The 20,664-nt window shown below is 59.1% G+C and overlaps 1 protein-coding gene across 1 annotated transcript; it reads left to right on the top strand.

Moving 5' to 3' along the window:
- The first annotated feature begins 1,169 nt into the window (after positions 1-1,169).
- Positions 1,170-18,565, top strand: Ccdc102a (coiled-coil domain containing 102A). Its single transcript, XM_026395691.2, has 9 exons — positions 1,170-1,257; positions 7,632-8,364; positions 9,795-10,021; positions 10,727-10,835; positions 12,562-12,678; positions 12,950-13,159; positions 14,921-15,091; positions 15,833-15,936; positions 17,907-18,565. Exons 2-9 carry the CDS (start codon positions 7,774-7,776, stop codon positions 18,034-18,036), a joined length of 1,659 nt encoding a protein of 552 aa, XP_026251476.1. The 5' UTR covers positions 1,170-1,257; positions 7,632-7,773; the 3' UTR covers positions 18,037-18,565.
- The last annotated feature ends 2,099 nt before the right edge of the window (positions 18,566-20,664 follow it).

Below are 20,664 nucleotides of genomic sequence, written 5' to 3'. Positions count from 1 at the left end.
AGCAGATGGGAGCAATACTGAGAAGCCAGCAGTGGATGACCGCAGAGACACAGAACAAACGTAAAGGAAGTGACTGGGACCTTCCCAAAAGAAAGGTGGGGCCTTCAAAGGATTCAGAGTGATCCTCAGGTTTGAGGAAGCCCTCAAATTTTTGCAAAAAAAAAGCATCCTCTAGCTAAAAAAAAAAAAAAAAAGTGTTAGAAGGGAAGGATGCTTACTCTCAACTTTGTTAGGGGAGAAAAAAGGCCTTCAAATATTATTAGCATTCGATTTCATTCTTCACTCTAGCTTGTGCGTGGTTGAGATGACAATCCATATTTTTAGTGATGGGGTAAAACAAACATCGTCATTTTTACTTTTTCGAGGTCATAACCCACCCCAGCGGGGTTCCCTCCATCTCTGTAAGTTTGGGGTCCTCTTTTTTTTAAAATACATGCACCTTCAAGCGGACTTCCAGGGTACAGGATGCGATCAGGAGACATCCTCTCAACACCCCTTGCCTGTCAAAACAGCAGACAGCCTACTGCCAAGACAGAGGAAGCCCTAAAGGGTCTTGAACGTGTCCCTTCGCCCCCAAGCACCATAGAATATCTTAAAGAAGTCTCCACAAGTAGGGCCAGGTCCCCACTACTCCTAACAGGTGTAAGGTTGATTTAGTCAACGCTTTGGTTGTACTGAAAGGGAAACTGAGCCCCAGGGAGGGCACAGACTCCTAGCCCCACGTCTACTGGGTGACATCGCTGGCCCTAGAAAGAACGCAATTAACAAAAGTCAAGAGTCACCGCTCCTCCACCTGTGAGCTGGGGACCGCGGTGCCCACTTCTGCCCCGGGACACCTAGCATGTCGCTGGCGCTCGGGCAACCTGAGACTTCGGGAAAGCGAAGCCCCGTGGCCCCCGATCTGCTTTCGGGTCCCCGCAAGCGCCAGCCCCCACGCGAGGGTGGGGCCTCGTCGGGGTCCTGCCGCTCTCCAGCCGGGCCCTCCGCCGCGGCCCGCGCCCGGCTCCCCTCGCCCCTGGCCTGCAGTCAGGCTGGAGTCCCCCAACCCAGTGACTCCGCGGGCCGGGGTCGCAGCCGGGCCACGGCGGGCGCTCGCGCCGGGGTCCCCGCCGCCCCCCCTTCGCCTCCCCCCGGGAGGGAGGAGGAGACTCGGCGGCCCTCCCTCGGCCCTCCCGGCGACGGCCGCGGCCAGCCCCGTGCCCGCTCCACCCAGCCGCCGCGGCCCCACGTCCGGAGCCACGGCCGGCCCGGCCCGAGGTGAGCGGAGACCGCGGGGTGGGACGCGGGAAGCCACCGCGGCTCAGGAACACGCTCAGGGCGCGAGCCTCACGTGGGAGGGAAGGAGTTAAGTTGGGGCGGACTGGAGGAGAGGGGAGCCTGGGGCGCCCGCAGCAGCCCCCAAACTCAGAGCAGAACTTTCTGGCCCCCTCCCCCGGGGGACTCCCCCACCTCCCTGGGCTCCGGGCCTTCGGCGAGGAGGGGCAGTGGGGGAGGGGGCCGCCCTCGGAATGTCGCGGGCGGGGGCCCGGCCGGCGGGAGGGGGCGGCGGGCGGGGGCGGAATGTGGAACTCTCCCGGGGGACCCAACGTGGTCACCATGGCGAATGCGGGATGGACAGGCGGCACTGGCCAATCGGGGCGCGGAGCCCCGCCCAGACTCGCGGCGGTGGCCAATGGGGGCCCTTCGGTGGGATGAGTGGGGCCGCCCCGCGCCAGACGGAGACCCGCGGGCCGCCGCTAGGGGGCGCTGGGGGGCGCACAGGACCCGGGCGATAGCAAAGCGGGCGGCGAAGTGAGGACCAAGGCGACTGGGGAAGCTGGAAACTAACTTCTGGAAGGAGTTGGGGCAGGTGGAGCCACGGCTTACTGCGAAGGGAAGGGAGGGGGTCTCAGTCGCCCCACCGTTCCCGGGGTACCAGCGTTGATCGCGACTAGCCCGTTCTTCACCCGGGGCTGCGGTTTGCCTGCCTTAAGTGGGCATAGTAACCCTGTCCACCCCACTCTCCATAGCGATGGTGGGGGTTGGACTGGTTCCGTTGAGCACACTCCTGCCCGCCTCTTGGTTAGATCTTTTTAGGAATCTTATTAATGTCTTTCTCTACCCTGTAGGTAGGTAAACTGAGGCCCTGAGAGACCAGGGACTTGTGCACTGGTACCCGAGGACTCCATTTTATAGGTGCTCCCAGAGGCATTGTCCCCTTAAGGTGGTCATGACCCAGGAGAGAAGGCAACCAATCCCAATACCCCAGCTCCCTGTCCTGGCTTTGCTGCTGGTACACGATGTGTGGGGACACATAGCTGTCCTTCCGGACCTCGGTTGCCCCATCTGTAAAGAAAGGAGTTCCATTCTGTCATCCAGGATATCGTTGTGGCTCTTCAGTCTGAGACGAGGGGGCAGTTGGAAACAGCCAGGGTGCCCACTGCTGGGCTCAGTTCCAGCCTGGAGACCAGTTTTCTGGACTCCCAGTTCTCCTCTGGAGGTCCAGCGGCTGGAGTGTAGGCAGCAGGTCAGAGGGACAGGTGCCCACAGCCTGCGGCCTGACCAGCCATGGGCCCTACACTTATCCAATCAGGCTGTTCTCTGTGGTTTCCTGCTGGGCTCTGCTCCCTGCCCGCAGCCAGGCCTGTGGCCCTGGGCTTGCCCCACAGCCCTACCTGAAAGGTTCTGGGAGGACACAGGGGGTTTTGAGTGTTCTTGGGAGGAGCAGTCAGTGCTTCTGGGCCCCCCATCCCGTCAGCTGGCCGCGGTCCAGGTCTTAGCATTGCTCACAACTCAGTGGATATGGAGAGACCTACCCATACATATTAAAGACAAAATACAAAGTTGTCACGCTTCCTTGGGCAAGATGCCAGACCCTGAGTGGCCTGGAGATCACCTCTGATTCTGACCTTGGTCACAAACAGGTTCAGACACCTACCTGTCTTAGAGCCTGGCCAAAAACCGACTTCTGATTTTCAAGATAGCTCAACCCTTCCACACTGTCCCTGGTCACAAGGGGATCCTAACAGAAGCATGGTCCCTCTTCTATCCATCAGCCCAGGTAGCATTCACACGGCGTTTGCTGTAAGCTGGGCTCTGCAGGACCACATGCTCTCATGGACTTCACAGAGTGGCCATGGCTGAAACCCAGGGAGGCACCTGGTGTTTGGGGGCACTACACTCTGCACACAGAGATTAAGGGAGGCTTCCTAAGGGAGTGGATGCTGGGGTTTTAAATGCTCTGCAGAAGTTTGCTGATGGAGAAAGGAGGGAGAGACATTCCAGATAGATCTGTGAACAAGAGGATCCTGGTCTTTTTCTGGGGGTAGGGCTGCTGAGGCTGTACTGTAGTGAATGTTGGATTCAGACCTTCGTGCTTCTGTCGTGGCACAGGCAGTGAACACAACAGTGGGCTGGGATTCCCACTCAGATCCACTGCCCACTAATGGAATACAAGATCATGGTTCACCTTCCTGCTCTCCATTATCAGCCAACTTTAAGCAACTTCTGTATACAGAGCCTGTCCTAGAAGCTCTAGGTTGCCCAAGTGTCCCTTCTGGGTGGGTGAAACCTGTGCTGTAAAATGAGAGGGCAGCTGGCCAGGCCTGACTGTGGGAGGTTACGGGGCTGTGCCCCCCAGGTGGGGGATGGGAATGGGGACATCAAGGCATTTCCTGGTGGTGGTGGCAACTGAGCTGGAAGGATGGGTGGGGGTTTTGGAGAGTGGGAGGGGTACTCGGAATGCCCAGGGTAGCCTGAACAGAAACCCAGGGAGGCAGGAGCGGGGAGGGCCTGTGATGGCTGGGCCCACCCTGACCTGCTCCTTGGGGGTGGTGACACCCTGAGGGAATCAACCCGCCACCCACACATAGGAGCTCCCCATGCACTGAGCCTTGTGGTGGGAAGGGGAAGGTGGGGTGGTGGGGAGGGGGTCACCGCTGGAGCCTACCTGTACAGCTGTTCCCTGTGCCTCAGCTGCATCTGCCCCCTCAGGGAGTCCCCAAGGCTGTTATGGAGGGGGTGGCATTGCTAGGCAGGTCTGGCTGCCCTTGGGTCTACGCACACGCGCAGGATTTCTGCTGTGCCAGTGGGGTGGGCTTCTCCATAAACCAACCTGAGGACCTTGCCCCCACCCATCCCCACACGCATGCACACACCCCTCCAGGCCCTGTAGGGGAAAGGAAGGAGGCTTGTCCCCCAGTCTCCCTGCTCCCGCTGCTCCAGCCCCCAGGAGGAACCCTGCCAGGCAGCTGGGAAGGGGAATAAGGACTGACTGGAGCCCCCACCCCCACCTCTTGAGTGGGTGCCTGGAAGCCATTAGGGGTCTGGGTGGCGCCTGCCCTGCCCCTGCGCCTCGGGCTTGGGATTCCTGGAAGGAATCAGCACCCAGGTCCTGGCCAAGCCCCACGCCAGGCCTGGCAACTTCAGAGGCAGAGGATGTGGCAGTGCCCCTTCCTGCCACATGGCTACCTTAGGGGCTACAGGAAGGGCCCAGCAGACAGGCTGGGCCAGCACCAGCGGGAGGGCTGTGGGGCTGCCACTGGGTTTCCGCCACCCCTCCCCCTCTCCGCAGCCGCACACATTGTTTTTCTTTTCCAAGAACTTCTCCATGTGGAGTTGGGCCAGGAAGATGGGGAGAGGAGGCACGCGCGTGTCTGTGTGTGCATGTGAGTTTGTGTGTCTGCTTCTAGGGATGAGGACATCTTTGTGTGTCCTGTGGGTAGGTTGACATGATGTATGTCTGCAGGTGAGTCTGAGTCTACAGGTGAGCTTCTCCATGGACCATGTAGTTGTGTGTGCACGTGGGTCGGTCTCGTGTCTTGCTGGTGTGTTTATGTGCGTGGGATTGCATGTGTGTCTGCAGAGGTGTCTGTGTGTGCACAGATGTCTGGGCACCAGTGGGCCTCCAGGCCAGCTACCCCATTGCACAGGCAAAGACCCTGATCACAAGGGCACTTGGCCTGCTAGGGATCCCTCTGGAACTGGGGCCTGGCTCTGTGTGGCTGCATAGGTGGGGTTGGCTCAGGACAAGTGTTTGTGTGTCTGAAACTGGGTGGTGAGAAGGTAGCACCACATAAAATGCTAAAATGTCCCAAACTTGGGACTCCTAAAATTCCCAGGCTCACACCTCTTGAGCATCATTGTCTGGGCACTAGGGCCAGGCAGCTGCATTTCAACTGTCCAGATAAATCTGAAGCAACCTCATGAAGAAGTGCCGAGCTCCAGCCAGGCATGGTGGCACTGCTGCAATCCCAGCTACAGGAGGCTGAGGCAGGAGGATCACAAGTTCAAGATCAACCTGGGCAACTTAGTGAGATCCTGTCTCAAAGTTTTAAAAATAAAGGGCCAGGGCTCAGTGGAAGAAGACTAGCCTAGCGTGTGCAAGGCCCAGGTGAAAGCCCCCGTACTGCCAGCCGTGGGGGGAGTAGGACTTTGCTTCCTTACTCCTCTCCCATTGTACAAGGAGGGGAACCGAGGCCCAGAAAGACCCAGAGGTTGGTGGCAGAGCTGGGCCTAGAGTACCTGTCGGGTGAAATAATAAACAAACAGCCAGAGGACTAGAGGTCCATAGTAGGGTCCCTGAGGAGCCACGACACAAAAGCCAGAGATTTAAAGTGGTGGTGCAAGACCTGGGACACCTGGCTGTGCTGTCAAAGGCAGGAGCAGGCAGAGCGGCAGAGCAGCAGCGAGGCCAGCATTTGCCTGGGGAAAGAATGGGAAGGGGCTGTTGGGTTTTGCAAGGGAGAGATCAGGACCATGGAGCGTGAGCCCTGTTAGAAGACAGGGTGGTGCAGATGATGCTCAGGGGCTCCTTTGCCACTGAAGACCTGCTGGAGCTGGAGGCCCGGGGGCGGAGTGAGCCTGGGATTGAAGCGGGAGAGGGGTTCTGGCCTTTGGTAATGAGCCAGGGGGCATGAGCGCCAGGCTTGGGTCGTTAAACAGCCACTCCAGTATTGCTGTGGACAGTGGATTTGAAGGAGTCAGAGTATGAGGGAGATGGCCAGGCACCGGCCGCAGGAGAAGGGCCCAGGCTGCTGGGTGGCAGCAGCACTGAGGGGCACCCCTGGGAACTGACCAGCTGGGCTGAGAGGAGCAGCCAGAGGGGAGGGAGGACAGCATCCTGGAAGAGCCATGCAAGCAAGAGGAGCGCTGGTGTGCCAGGAGCTAGAGAGGACATGGTGACACAGTGGGGTGGCCCATGAGAGGCCAAGGAGTGGATGGAGGGAGGACAGCAAGTGTGGGCCACTCTGTGTGGCCTTAAAAGGGAGAAGAGAGGGCAGGGAGGGGGGAGTGCCAGGATGGACTGCAGCAGGGGGAAGGCCCCAGAGAGGACAGCATTAGCAGGGTGGGGTGGGCGGGGACGGGCCTTGGACCCAAGGAAGGAGACCTCCCATGTCCTCTCAGGCTGGGGGGGCGGGGCACAGCGCTGTCAGCTTCCCATTCACAGTAGATACACCGCCAACAGCGAGGGCTGGAGACTGGAAGGAGGCGGAGGCCCAGAGTCCACACAGTTTGATGTGGAGTCCCACCACAAGGGCAGGTCTTAGGGGCAGGTATGACTAGCCTGAAAGACTGATGTAGTAAGGCATGTTAGGGACACAGAAGGACAGGCATCTCATTTATTGAAAAGGAGGATATTAGCAGGCAGTGGCACACACCTATGATCCCAGAGGCTCAGGAGGCTGAGCCAGGAGGATCGCGAGTTCACAGCCAGCCTCAGCAACTTAGCAAGGCCCTAAGCAACTCAGCGAGACCCTGTCTCTAAATAAAATATAAAAAAGGGCTGAGATGTTGCTCAGTGTTTAAGTGTCCCTGAGTTCAATTACTGGTACCAAAAGGAGGGTGTTGTGTCCATGAATTGCAGAGCCAGTGCTGGGCAAAGCGGGAGGCTGGGTGAGATACCCAGGTGTTTGCCACCATGAGGAGGTCAGAAAGCGCAGCTCCAGTGGAGAAGCCACCCCAGAACCCCCTGGTCTAAAGTTGTTTCCATCACTTGTCGCCAGCCAGTGCCTTTATTCAACAACTCTGCACTGGTGTTTGGATCTGAATTCATAGACATGGTAATGGCCATGACTTTCACCTCAAGTCTGAGAGGAACACAGGAGGTAATTCACAGATAACCTTGGGCAAGGTACCCGCTGCCATCAGCCCTATACAAATGGTCATTGCTATGGTGCTTGAACTACAACAGTGGCCAGGACCCAGCCCCTGTCCTTAGCAGACTGGCAGCCTGGGATGAGGTGGGGAGCAGACTCGGGTAAATGGTCCAGAAGGCTGGTTAATGTGGTGAGGGAGAAGGGGCAGGGCTGATGGGCCTGGCCTGAGGGGTGGCCAGAGGAGGTGATAGCTCTGAGGAGTTGCCCAGGGTGTGTGAAGGTGGGCCGGTCTTACAGGCCATTCAGTGTGAGATGTCACCAAGGAGGTCAAGGACAGCAAATCCAGGTTTCAAATCAGCTGAGCTGCTGCGGGAAGGGACTCAGGTGCATCTGCAGGCCCTTGCGCGCCAGGCCTTCCTCTGTCACTGGTTGCCCTGGAACACACCTCCCTCCTCCCGCCTCTGCCAGGGCTGTTCCCGCGCCAGTCCAGCCGCTGTGGCCCATTTTATGGACCTACGGTGGTCACAGCCTAATAATGGTTGCCTTCTCCCTCAGATACGAGGAGGCATCTCTACCTGATGGCCTGGCAAGCAGTGGGTCGCCGTGACCATCATGCACAGTGGTAACGCCAGGCGTCCCCCCCGCCGCTTCTGAACCCAGCCACAAGTTCGAGCCCAGCACCCTCCCTGGCCGCGCCATGAGCCACGGGCCAAGTCCCCGACTGGCCGAGTCCCCGCAGCTATCCAAGGGCAGCCTGCTGACCATCCTGGGCAGTCCGTCGCCCGAGCGCATGGGGCCGATCGACTCGCTGCCCCCCACGCCACCCAGCGGCACGCCCTCGCCGGGGCCGCCGCCCGCGCTGCCCTTGCCACCGCCGTCCACGCTGCTGGCCGACGGGGACTGGGAGAGCCGCGAGGAGCTGCGCTTGCGGGAGCTTGAGGAGGCGCGCGCCCGAGCTGCGCAGATGGAGAAGACCATGCGCTGGTGGTCGGACTGCACGGCCAACTGGCGCGAGAAGTGGAGCAAGGTCCGCGCCGAGCGCAACCGCGCGCGCGAGGAGGTGCGCCAGCTGCGCCAGCGCCTGGACGCGCTCACCAAGGAGCTGGCTGGTGCGCGGCGCGAGCGCCAAGAAGCGCAGGGAGAGTGCGAGGCGCGGGGCCGCGAGCTGGCGCTGCTGCGGGGCTCCCGAGGCGCCGCGGACAAGACACACGAAGACCCAGAGCCGGATCCAGAGCGGGAGCATGAGCCGGTGCGCGACGTCGGGTCGGAGAGGCCCCAGGGCAGCCAGGTGCGTGGAGGCCCGGTTTGAGAGGAGGTGCCGGCCTTTTGCCTGGGTCTGGAAGTGAGTGAGGCTGATGGACCTGGCCAGAAGTCAGGGCTGCAGGGCTCCAAAAGGAGTGGTGAGGGCCAGGCCACCTGGGTGGTGGGGGTGGTCTGCAGGTTGGGCTCTGGATCACCTCCTTCCGTTGATCCTCGGGGGAGAGAATCCCAGGTTCTATTGGTCCCTCTAGTCCCACACCTGAGAAGTCAACAGAACCAGACGGCACAGAAACTGCAAAGGTCAGAGGCTGAGAGGGCCTGGGGGGGGGGTTGGGGAATGGCAACAACTGCCCCCTGGCCCAGTGCCTATGCCCAGTGCCTCTGCCTGCTAAGCACTGAGTGCACATTACTTAGTCTATCCCTGCAGTCCTTCTAAGGACCCAGGGCACAGAAGGGTCAGAACCAAGGTCCAAGCTGGTGATTAGAGTGAGTTTGAACCCAGGCCATGTGGCTCCAGATTCTGACAGTCAGTATGGCTGGAGCATGAATGGTCAGAGCCGCTGGGCCAGCAGGCCTTTTCCAGAAGGCCACCTGAGGCAGGGTCCTGGTTCTGCTCCCCACTTCTAGACCCAAACAGCCCCTTTCCAGACGAGCATCTTGGCAGCCCCTTGTCTGGGCCCAGCCCCCTCTCTGGGCTAGAGTGGGCACTGCCACCTCTGGTGACGGAGGCACCTCTCCCCAAGTTGGCCTGGTGTTTGGAGAGGTTCCAGTTCCTTTCAGGGCCTCACAGTGCTGCTCCTGCCTAATACTCATTCTGGTTATGATCACAGTCAGGAGGCTGTGGGGACCTGGGGAGAGCCCTGGGTCTGCAGTCTGAGCTTACATTCTTGACAGCCACTTCTGTGTCCTGTGATCCAGAACAAGTCCCTTCCATCCCTGTTTCACAATTTGTGAAAAGGGGATTTGGGCCAGGTGACATCCAGGGCACCCCACTCACGATAATCTGAGATCCAGGAGGAGTAAAAGATCACCCCTTGGGGACTCCCCGGAGCCACTGTCCTCCGCATGCCTCAGTGTCTGCCCCTAAAAAATAGGACTGGAGAGCTGGGACTCCTCTGAGGGGATCTTCCTAAGCCCTAGGAGGAACCTGAGCCTCGGCGTTGGTTCTGACCGGTGCCATTGTACGTTTGTGTGTGTCCAGTGACCAGGAAACACAGCACCTTTCCTGGGGAGTCTCCCAGGATACAGGAAACCTTGATGTCTGCCTACAGTTCCAGGAGGTGAAGGGTGTCCCTCTTCCCAGAGACTCAAGGCAGGCTGCAGGAGAGGAAACCGGGCCCAGAGACACTGCGTGACTTCCACGCTGATCCCAGACCAGGGTCTAGAGAGGCCAGGAGAAAGGCCTCCAGGCCCGGGGTTCAGTGGCCACTGCTGTAGCCCCCACCTTGATCCCCACAGGACCTGGAGCTGGTGGAGACCCTCCTGAAGAACAGACCAGAGGAGCCCGAGGGCTGCTGGGAGGCTCGCAGCCTGGGGTCTGGGGGCCCTCGGGGCAGCTCCAGCCGCCAGGAGCGCAGCCGGCTACCCTGGGAGGACACCGCCAGCACCGAGGAGGACACCTCCAAGCTGACCGCCCTGCGCCTTCGGCTGGACGAGTCCCAGAAGGTGCTGCTCAAGGAGCGAGAGTGAGTGTGGGGCAGGCAGGGACTGGGGGCTGGGCCAGAAGGAAAGTCAGTGTGACGGCACCTGAGAGCCGCTAGGGTGCAGGTGCTGTTCAGGCACCAGCCTTGGGTTTTGGAGGACCCACAGCAGGTTTTTCTTGATTCATCCTAATAATACATCTGCTCTGGACTGGGCGCTGTGCTCAGTCCTGACCACACGGCCATAAATAAGACAAGTCCCTGCCTCTATGGAGCGTGTGTTCTGGTTGGGGAGAGAGTGATAGAGAGCTGTGTAGCCTGCACAAGGCCCTGGGTTTGGCCGCCAGCTCCACAGTGGGTAGAAGAACCAAACGCCTTTGTAAGGGTGAAGGCTGTGGTGATGCTTCTGCAGAGGTCATTGCCTCTTTGGCCAAGAAAACCACCCAAAGCTAGGAGAGGGGCCTGAAACAGGTACCTTCTCACAGCCCAAGATAGGACCACCCCTGCCAGCATGTGACCTTGGACTTCCAGACTCCAAATCTGAGAGACAATAAATTGCTGCTGTTTAAGCCAAAAATACCAAACAAATGAAAATCCACCTAATGGTAATGGAGGTAGCTCAATGGTAGAGCTCTTGCCTCCCATGCACAAGGCCCTGGGTTCAATCCCCAGCGCTGCCCATCAATCCGCAATGTCCTAACTGAAATTGAAATACAGGTGTCTGCCTGCCCCTTCCTGTTCCTTCCCCAGGGATAAGATGGCCCTGAGCAGGAACATTGAGAAGCTGGAGGGGGAGCTGAGCCAGTGGAAGATCAAGTATGAGGAGCTGAGCAAGACCAAGCAGGAGATGCTCAAGCAGGTGAGTTGGGGACAGCGGGTCTTCCTGGAGATGGCAGAAACACGCTATTGAATCTTGGGAGTTGGGATGGGAGACAGATAGAATTCATTCCTCAGTGGTTCTGGGTATCAGGGTACCTTCAGGAGGTCACCTGTGGAAGCCAGGGGCAGGGGGGTGGCAATAACCAGACACATAATGTCATGAGACACAGGAGTGGCGGGCCAGGAAGGGCCTCTCTAAGGTGACATTTGAGGCCAGACCTAAGGGGTTAGAAGAAGCCATCCTTCAGAAGGGATGGGAGCAGCTGTTCACAGCAAATGCAAACGTCCTGTGGCCAGAACAAGCCTAGAGAGTGAAGGACACAGAGAAGGCCACTGTGGCTGGAGAGTAGTGAGAGGTGAGGCCACAAAGTGGTCCAGATCTCACAGGACGAAGGGTGAAGGAATGGGGTGTGATGTTCCTTGGGTGCCTGGGGTGTGCTGGATCTCGTGGCAGTCGAGGGAACTGGTCCTCACATCCCCATATTACAGAAGAGGAAACTGAGGCTCCGTAGAGGGGAGTGACCACTGCAATTAGGGGTCTCAGGAAAGGCTGGGCTGCCACTTCTGCCTCCTGTGCAGACCTCAGTGGCCACCAGGGGGCACAGCCAGCCAGGGAAAGCCAGGCTGGATCCACTGGGTTCCCAGAGATAGGAGGACCTGGGACACTGCACAACCTGAGGCTGTGCCCTGGAGGAGTCTGGTCTTCCCTTAGAACCTCTTAGGGAAGCTCCTAAAAGTCCAAGAAGCAGACCCCTTCCTTCCTTCCTGAATCATCCATCATCTTAGGGGCTTGAGTCCAGAACCCTACCTCATTAATCTCCTCAACTTGTGAAGAGTAATCATTTGAAGAAACGTGAGTGAAACACAAATACACAGTTTAGCAGAAATTCTCTCTCTTGCATCCGGGGCCTTTCTCTAGGCGTGATTAAGTCTCATTGTCAAGCTCACGTGGAGCAGTAGTGTGCCGGGTCCCAGTGGTGGCCAGCAGGGAATGGTAGTATTTTAAAAGCACCCCAAGGGATTCTGGTGCACCTGTGTTTAGATCAGTGCATGCTGAGGGTTGCTGTACCTGGGCCACGCAGGGACACAGGCAGAAGATGGACGTGTTGCCTGTCCCTTCAACTGGCAATTCCAGTGGGCCACTAGGCCGGGTGGCCAGGAGAGGCCTCCTCAGGGTGGGGGCCTTTAGGCTATGGCCTGGGGATAAAAAGAGCCAATCCTGCTAAATACCTCAGAGTGTTCCAGGCACACAAGCAGAGGCCGCGTGATAGGCAGGAACTCGGTGAGTTCGAGTAATCGAGGGGACAGCGGTGGGAAATGAGGCTGAGGAAAGCGGACGAGACTCCCATTGTGCAGGACACCTGAGATCACAGGAGTTGGATTTGTCCCAAGTACCCCCTGGGAGCCATCAAAGGGGGTTTTGGTGTGGCGAGGGGCATCCTTTGGAATTTGGCCCTCTTCAAAGCTCCAGCTGGGGCCCTGTCCTGGAGAATGGCGAGGAGGCCACGGTGAACCCTGGGGGGCTCCATGGTAAGGGGCAGGAAGCGGCCGACAGTGGAAATGGCAGAGTGGTCAGAGTCGGGGCCTGTCTGGACACCTGTCCCCACTGGGGGCACGGCTAAGGCTCTCTGCTGAGCACCTCCCCAGGCCTGTTAGGGATGGATCCCGCGGTTTTCTTGTAAACAGGCTGGGCGGTGTCCTTGCAGCTCAGCATCCTGAAGGAGGCGCACCAGGACGAGCTGGGCCGCATGTCCGAGGATCTGGAGGACGAGCTGGGCGCGCGCTCCAGCATGGACCGGAAGATGGCTGAGCTGCGGGGCGAGGTGAGGGGCCCCCCATCCGCAGTCACCGGGAAGCGCCCAGCCAGGTCTGCCCTGGGGGGGTCAGCCACGCCCCCAGGATCCCCCAGTCTGCAGAGATCCCCCCAACGCTTCACAAAGACCAGAAGCGCCCCACATCCTGCGCACGTGGAAGGAGCTTGGCTTAATATAGCGGCTGCAGCTGGATCTGACTTCCTGCAGCCAAAACCGGCTGGGGGTGGTGGGGGCCTCCAGCCCCCTCCCCCAGGGGCTCACTCCGTCCCTGCTGTCGCAGATGGAGCGTCTGCAGGCCGAGAATGCGGCCGAGTGGGGCCGGCGGGAGCGGCTGGAGACCGAGAAGCTGGGCCTGGAGCGGGAGAACAAGAAGCTGCGCGCTCAGGTCAGCGACCTGGAGGAGGCCCTGGCCCGGCGACGGCGACAAACAGCCAGCGCCCTGGACTGCGACCTGCGGGCCAGCCAGGCTGCGCTCTTCGAGAAGAACAAGGTGCCCATCCAGAACCCCCACTGTACAGGTTGAGCGTCCCTAATCCACAAACCTGAAATCTGAAAGGCCCACCAGCGTGGAGCAAAGTCCACCCCTGACTTGATGGGTCCCAGTCAAAACACAGGTCCATCAGAATATTGTGTAAAATTATGTTCAGCCTCTGTGAGTGAGGCATGAGGTGTAGAAGAAACACAAATTAATTTCATGTGCAAGCTGTGTGTGGTGGTGCGCACCTGTAAACTCAGCAACTCAGGAGGTGGAGGAAGGAGGATCCCAAGTTCAAGACCAGACTCAGCAACTTAGGGAGACCTTATCTCAAAACTTAAAAATTAAAAGAGATAGGGAGGTCGCTCAGTGGTAAAGCACCCCAAAGTTCAATACCTAGTACCAAGACATAAAATAAAATAAAATTCATCTTTAGGCTTAGGTCTCATCCCCAAAATACCTCATTGCATACATATAAAGATTCCAAAATCTGAAGTATGAAACACTTTTGGTCCCAAGTATTTTGGATGAGAGGAAGCTCAACCTATCGCTGCATTTATTGAGTACCCCCTGTATGCTAGACCACTTGGTATAGCAGCCACATTTATTGAGCACCTACTATGGGTCAGTCCCATACATAGTAGCTGCATGTATTAAGGACTTGCTTAGGTGGCTGGGGACTTAGCAGTGAGCAGACAGGTGGCTGACCTCTCTGCCCCTCCCAGAGCTGGTAGCTCAGGAGATGCAGGCATCATTCTCACTTTCACATATGCTCATACCGGTCACAGCTCCAGAGCTGTGGCAGGAAGAGGGGATACCCAGGAACCTAGCTTAGGCCCAGGGTCCTGGAAAAGCTCCCCGCAGTCAGTGAGGTTTGAGCTGAGTCTTCAAGAAGAGCAGAGGTTAACTGGTAAGCTGACTTGGTGGGGGAGGAGAGAACTGGGGAATAATGAGAATGATTAGGGCAGCACCGCTGGAGGGGGTGAGCAAGGGGTCCAAGGTACATGAGGCAGGAGGTGAGCTGAGCACAGTGGCTTACACCTGTAATCCCAGTGACTCTGGAGGCTGAGGCAGGAGGATCAGGAGTTTGAGGCCAGCCTGAGCAACAAAATAAAAAAGGAATGGGAATGTAGCTCAGTGGTAGAGCACCCCTGGGTTCAATCCGCAGGACCACAGAACATAAGTGAGTAAATAAAGCGGGAGGCAGGTATGGGCAGGCTGCCCTTCCTAATGCCCACTGTGCTGGGTGGAGGGCCCGGGGAGGCCGTTGCTGCGCCCAAGGAAGCGAGAAATAACGGAGACAGGAACAGGCTCAGGTTGGCAGAGAGAAAGGATGATGCCGTTTGCAGAAGGGAAAACAGATTCCAGCGCTGAGGGCTGAGCACCTTTGCCGGCTGGTCCTCCTCTTCCGGGCACTCCCACCCGTGACCTCTTTTCCTCAGACTCCCTCTCCCCAGCTTCAGTCACCCTCAGACCCAGGTTTGTAAATGCCTCGGTCCCTCCTGAGAAATCCTGCCCTGCGGCTCCAGCATCTGCTGGGCATCCCCGGGGCATCTCAGTTCCTCGTCTAAAGGGGAGCCCGGTCCTCCACAGCCCAGCCTTCTCCTTCCTGGCCTCATCTCCCGAGCCTCCAGGCCTCCCGAGATGGCACCTCCACTGCTCTCCAGACCATAATGCCCATGTGTTGGCAGCAGGAAGAGGAGACGCTGACCCCCAGGACTCCCTGGCCCAGCGCCCAGTGACACTGGGTCCTCCCTGTCCCCGCCCCCACCCCAGGAGCTGGCCGACCTGAAGCACGTGCACGGCAAGCTGAAGAAGCAGTTTCAGGAGAAGGTGGCCGAGCTGGCGCACGCCAACCGGCGGGTGGAGCAGCACGAGGCCGAGGTGAAGAAGCTGCGGCTGCGGGTGGAGGAGCTCAAGAAGGAGCTGGCCCAGGCCGAGGACGAGGCGAGTACCGCGGCCGAGCAGCTGTGGGTCCCCAGGAGGAGTGGGACTTCGGGGCCTGCTGTGCACAGTGCTGGGGCCCTTGGGGCTGGCCAGGCTCCTCAGGTGGTGGGTAGGGAGTGACAGGTGGATGCATGGACAGGAGGGCGGGGCTAGGAGGGTGGGGTTAGGGTGGACAGACCGGGGTGGGCAGCACGTGGGAAGCTGAATGGAGGACCAGGAGGGTGCCCTGGGGGGACGAATAGTGGATGGGAGGAGGAGAAGGGAGGGTGGACAGGGGCTCAGACAGCAGCTATCTGGCATTAGGGGAAGGATGGGAGGGTGCCGGGTGTACAGACAGATGGCACCTGGACATGTAGACTGTGGTCAGATAGCTAGACAGCTGACCACATCCATGGGCAGAAGAATGAGTGGACAGAGGGAAGGAGGGAGGGCTCGTGGGGGTGGGGGTGTCGGGGAGGTGGGCACAGGGCCAGGTGGAGCACGCTGGTTAGATCTGCGATGGTGAGGGGCATGGGCATTCCACGGGAAGATGCAGGCTGAGGGGACAGGTGGGTGGATGGCTGGACCAGTGGCTGGGGACACTGGAGGATGAGTGGATTTGGGAGGGCACAGGAGTGACGGAGAGCACCTCGGGCCAGGCCTTAGGAGCAAACACGGCCCCACAGTGGAGGGGAGGAGTGTCTGGCCTGGCTGTCCTCACTCTCAGTGACTCCTGGGCTCTGGTCCCTGCTCACCCCGCAGCTGGACGAGGCCCACAACCAGGCGCGCAAACTGCAGCGGTCCCTGGACGAGCAGACGGAGCAGAGCGAGAACCTTCAGGTGCAGCTGGAGCACCTGCAGTCCAGGTAGGCCACAGGGGCCTCTGCATGGCCAGGGCCCACGGCCCAGGTGTGGCTCAGGGAAACCTGCCAGGCCTGGAGCCCCCCCAGAGCCAGAGCAGGGATGGGAAAGGAAGGGTCCTGGGGCCCAAATCCTGTCCCTTCCAGGCCGGAAGGGCCAGGGCCAGGAAGCCTAGGGGGGTGCAGGAAGCCACAGCAGCTGGAGGCTGTGGGCGGGAGCAAGGGCAGGAAGCCTGGCCAGAGAGGTCAGGCCTGAGGAGCAGAGCCCTGGGAGGGCCAGCAGGCTGGGCATCGTGGACAGAACAAGAAGACCCCTCGGTCCCAGGGCTGGGGTGACTCCAGGCCAGCAGGGATCTGAGGGTTTGGAGGCCAGGGAATACAGAGGCCCTGCCCTAATATCAGGTGAGACCGTCAGTGCCAGCAGGACCATCAGCCCCTCCAGTGAGACAGAGGGTCTCTGACAGAGGCACACTCTGCCCTCCGAGAGTCACACCTTCTCCCTGCACTTCCCCTAATGCCAGGAGATGGTGGAGAAGTTCAGGGCCTGCCCTCCCCATTCCCACAGCTGGGAAGCCAGGGCCACAGGACTGACCCGCATCCCTCCCTGTGCCCAGCACTGGCCAGGCTGTCACCTGCCTTCTCCTACCTGCAGCCAGGCTGCCTGGGTGGTGGAAGGTCCATGCTGTGTGCTGAGGCTTTGGGTGGTCTTAGGTCACTTAACCTCTCTGGCTCAGTTTCCCCAACTGTAAAATGGGGGTGAGAATAGTTCTCACCTCGTGGCCATTGAGAGAATTCAGTGAGCTGATTCATGCTTATGAAAGTGCCTGTCGCAATCAATGCTGATCTAACTGCTGCTGTTACTACCACCATGACTACCCGGTTAGATACTGTGCCAGGAGCAGCCTGTTCTTTCTGAGAGAGAAAAGAGGGGCAGGGTCTTTTTTTCTAGGGGGCAGGCAGAGGAGGAAACTAAGGCCCAAGAGAGAAAGCCCTTGCACAGCCACGCAGATGGCAGGCGGCCCTGCAGGGTCACCCCGTCATCAGCAGCCCATATTTATTGAGCATGTATTATGTGAGGCCGTGCGCTCAGGTCTCATGGCTGAGAGTCCAGGCTCTGGACAGCGCTGTGCTGTGGCTGACTGAGCCTCAGTTTCCCCAGCTTCCTGAAATGATGATGCCCTTGGTGTCGTGCAGGGTCCCGCCAAGGGTCAAGCCCAACGTGGGCGGGCTCTGCCTGTCCTACGGCGCGCACACCCCTCCAAAGGCCGCCTAGTCCAGGGCTTCCCCGCAGTCTCAGCCACATTCTTCAGGGGCCATAAACTCTCACAACAGGCGGGCGCCTCCCTGGGGCCGGGCAGGGCCACCCAGCACCGCTGCCTCGTTTGAGCTGCCCACTCTTTATGCTTTAATGTCCGGGGACAGCTCACAAATCACTGAGCCGTAATGGAGTGCCGGCCCCTCCCGCCTGTTAATAATTCATGCCTTCCAGGAAGCCGCCGGGCGGGCGGGGCGGGCGTTTCCTCCCTTGGCTCTTGTTAGAGGCCAAGTTGGCCTCCACGTTTTTGGCTTCAGGAGGACCTAGGGCTGAGCACCTTCCCGCTGACCTTGGGAAGGTGAGGGGCTCAGACCCCCCTCCCTCCCCCACCTCCAAACCTGGCTCCTTCTGCCCTTGGAGGCTGGCCTGGGACCCTGGCCCTGCAGTGTGACCTGGACCAGGTCCTTACCTCTCCAAGCCCCCTCCCCAGAGCCCAGCCCCACGGCCGCCCTTCCCTGTGACTGGGGACGGTCACTCAGTGTCTTTGGGCCCAGTTTCCTTGTCTATAATTAGGCTGACAGTAGCTCCTCCCTGAGTCCCCACCAGGGGCAGAGCGGAGGTCACACAAGGTGCTGGCGGCTGTCAGGGCCTGGGGAGGCTGCAGCCACGTGATCAGGAGGTGGCGGACTCCTGCTGACCCGTCACCCTCTGCCCGCCGCAGGCTCCGCAGGCAGCAGCAGAATGCACCCCTCTTCGGGAAGATCCGCAGCACCCGCTTTGGCACCGAGGAGGCCGGGGATGGAGCCAGTGACCTAGATGAGGACGAGGACCTGCAGATCCAGGTGGCCTAGAGCCTCCCAGGGCTGGGCAGGACTGGCCGGAAGCCACAGACCCCCAGGCTGACCAGCCACATGAAGGGGCACAGCTGCCTGTGTGTGCCGTGAGTCCAGATGAGGCTCCCACCACGGACCGTCCCTCCCTCCATGGCCTCACAGGACGCCTGGGGAAGGGACTCCTGCCTCACGTATGTCATTTGCACGTCCAGGACTGCGTGGGCCATTGGTTTTGTAAACACAGGACGCTCAAGGCCCAGTCCAGGTGACCTCAGCATCCAGGATTTACGCAGGGCGGAACCTGTGGGGGAAGGTTGCTGGGGGCCCCACTGGGCTGCCTTGGTGGTCTGGCAGGAGCTGTTCGTAATACGATGCGACGAACCCAGTCTTTTGTAATAAATGGAGTTCAAAATCTTGGGGCAGAGTCCTAAAAGTGTGGCTGACCCAGGAGGGCACATGGGGGTCAGTGTCAGCCTGCACCTGACACTGAACCAGAGCTCAGGAGCATCGAGTGACATGATAAATGAATGAGCCCACCGCCGTGTCACACGCCTGTAATCCCAGCAGCAGCTCGGGAGGCTGAGGCAGGAGGATCTAGAGTTCAAAGCCAGCCTCAGCAACAGCGAGGCGCTAAGCAACTCAGTGAGACCCTGTCTCTAAATAAAGTTCAAACTAGGGCTGGGGTGTGGCTCAGTGCTCTAGTGCCCTTGAGTTCAACCCCCAGTACTCCCCCCCAAAATAAATAAAAATTTAAAAAATGAATGAATGTGAGAAGGAAGGAAGGAAGGGAGGGAGGAAGGAGCATCCTAGCTGGAAGGAGGAGAGGCTGTGCGCAGCCATGTGGAAAAGTGGAGACTGCACTTCTACAACCTGGTGGTTCAAATTTCCACTCTGGTCCTCACTGGCTGTGCAGTCTCAGGAAAGTTACTTGTCCTCTCTGAGCCTTAGTTTCCCCAAGCGGTCTCACACAGTGACAGTCGCCAAGAGAATTTGATGAGTTTCTCCAGAGCTCCATAAAGGTTAGTTATTATCAAAGCACTTGGGGGTCTGCCCTGGACAGGAGGGAGTGGCCAGCTGGGCACAGGGATGAAGTGCAGGTGATCAATGGCCGTTCGCCCAGAGGGAGGTGTGGCACAGTCAGTACTGAGTCTTAGGCACATTAAACATAGACACAGTAGTCATGGGGAGCCGTGTCTGTACCCTAGCTCTGCTCTAGGAATAGTAACATTACAGGTAATTTTATTTTATTTTTTTTTAATTATAATATTTTTATGGCCACAAAATTATAATGATTTTTATTCATTTACCTTTCTGTGGTGCTGAGGATCGAGCCCAGGGCCTCACACGTGCAAAGCAAGTGCTCTGCCACTCAGCCCCAGTCCCAGCCCTTATTTTATGTTTGATGTTTCATTTGGAAACCTCCCGTAGCCACAAGATCATCACATCCCTGATGGAGTGGTCATCGGGAACACCATCGTGGGAACCTTCTAGCCGAGGTGGGACTCGGGGGACCTGCCCCTGGGGTTGGAGTGCCTTGGGTGGATTCTGAGCACCGGGACTTGCTTCCTGCGGGAGGCGGCATTGTTGGGGAGGCCCTAGCAGAAGGGGTGAGGCCCTGTTTCCAGGGGTGTGCAGGAGAGGCGGGCTGAGCCCGGCACCAGGAGTCTGGCAAGGTTGAGGAAGGGCCCCCACCAGGGGGAGGAGTGCATTAAATGTGCCTAGAGGTGAGGTCTCCCTGAGGCCGAGTGCTGGGGCCCAGGGTCACCCCAGCCCTGGGCCCAGGAGGAGAGCAGAGGCGGTCCAGGAGCCCCGTCTGGAGCTGAGCCTGCCTAACGGTGCCAGCCAGTGGGTTTGCTGCTGCGGAGGCAGAGGTCCCAGGTCCCCTGGGGGATGACTTCCGGCCCCTCCAGCCCCCTCCCTGAAGTCGCCACCAGCAGGGAAGGGACCATTTCCTGCCAAACAGGAAGCTGGCCCCAGGATGGCTCAAAGTGCTGCCCTTTGGCCCCAGGAGCTAGGAGCCAGACCCTTGCTGGTAGCAGCCCTGGGAGCCACCTCCACCTGCCCGGCCACCCCAGACACAGAACAGGCCCCTTCCGGGCTCCCAGACCTGGGCGAGATCCGGTTGAGCAGGGCCCTCTACAGCTCTCCCCCTAGTCTGCACCCAGAATGGCAGGAAAGGGCCGCCTCCCACCCCACTGCAGAGGGGCAGCTCAGCCGGGGTCCCCTGGGTCCCTGCCCCAGCCCCCTGCGCTCCCCTCCCTACAGCAAGCCTCCCAGTGGGCGGGGCGCGGCGCCTGCCAGAAGAAGCATTAGCTTTGGCTCAGAAGATGCTTTAAAAAACCCTTTAATGCATGGCTAATATTAGTAATGGGAAGTTTTCACATAAAAGTGTGGGTTTCTCTCTCCTGAGGCATCAGCACCTCTGACCACTCCGGGCTCACGCTCCCCCACGGCCAGAGCTGCTGGGCAGAGAGATGATGCGTCTCCTTGGAATGCTGCAGGCAGTCCCCACCCTTATCCGACCTTACCTGCACCCATCTCCCCTAGATCTGTGCCCCAACCTTACAGGAACTTGAGTGTGGTGCCCCCTCTGGCTGAATCCAGTTTCCCTTGGAACAGGGGGGAGCCCTGGAGTGACTCAGAGGA

Source organism: Urocitellus parryii, chromosome 15 (assembly GCF_045843805.1).
Source record: "Urocitellus parryii isolate mUroPar1 chromosome 15, mUroPar1.hap1, whole genome shotgun sequence".
Classification (NCBI taxonomy): domain Eukaryota; kingdom Metazoa; phylum Chordata; class Mammalia; order Rodentia; family Sciuridae; genus Urocitellus; species Urocitellus parryii.
This window is presented reverse-complemented; position numbering and strand designations above follow the sequence as displayed.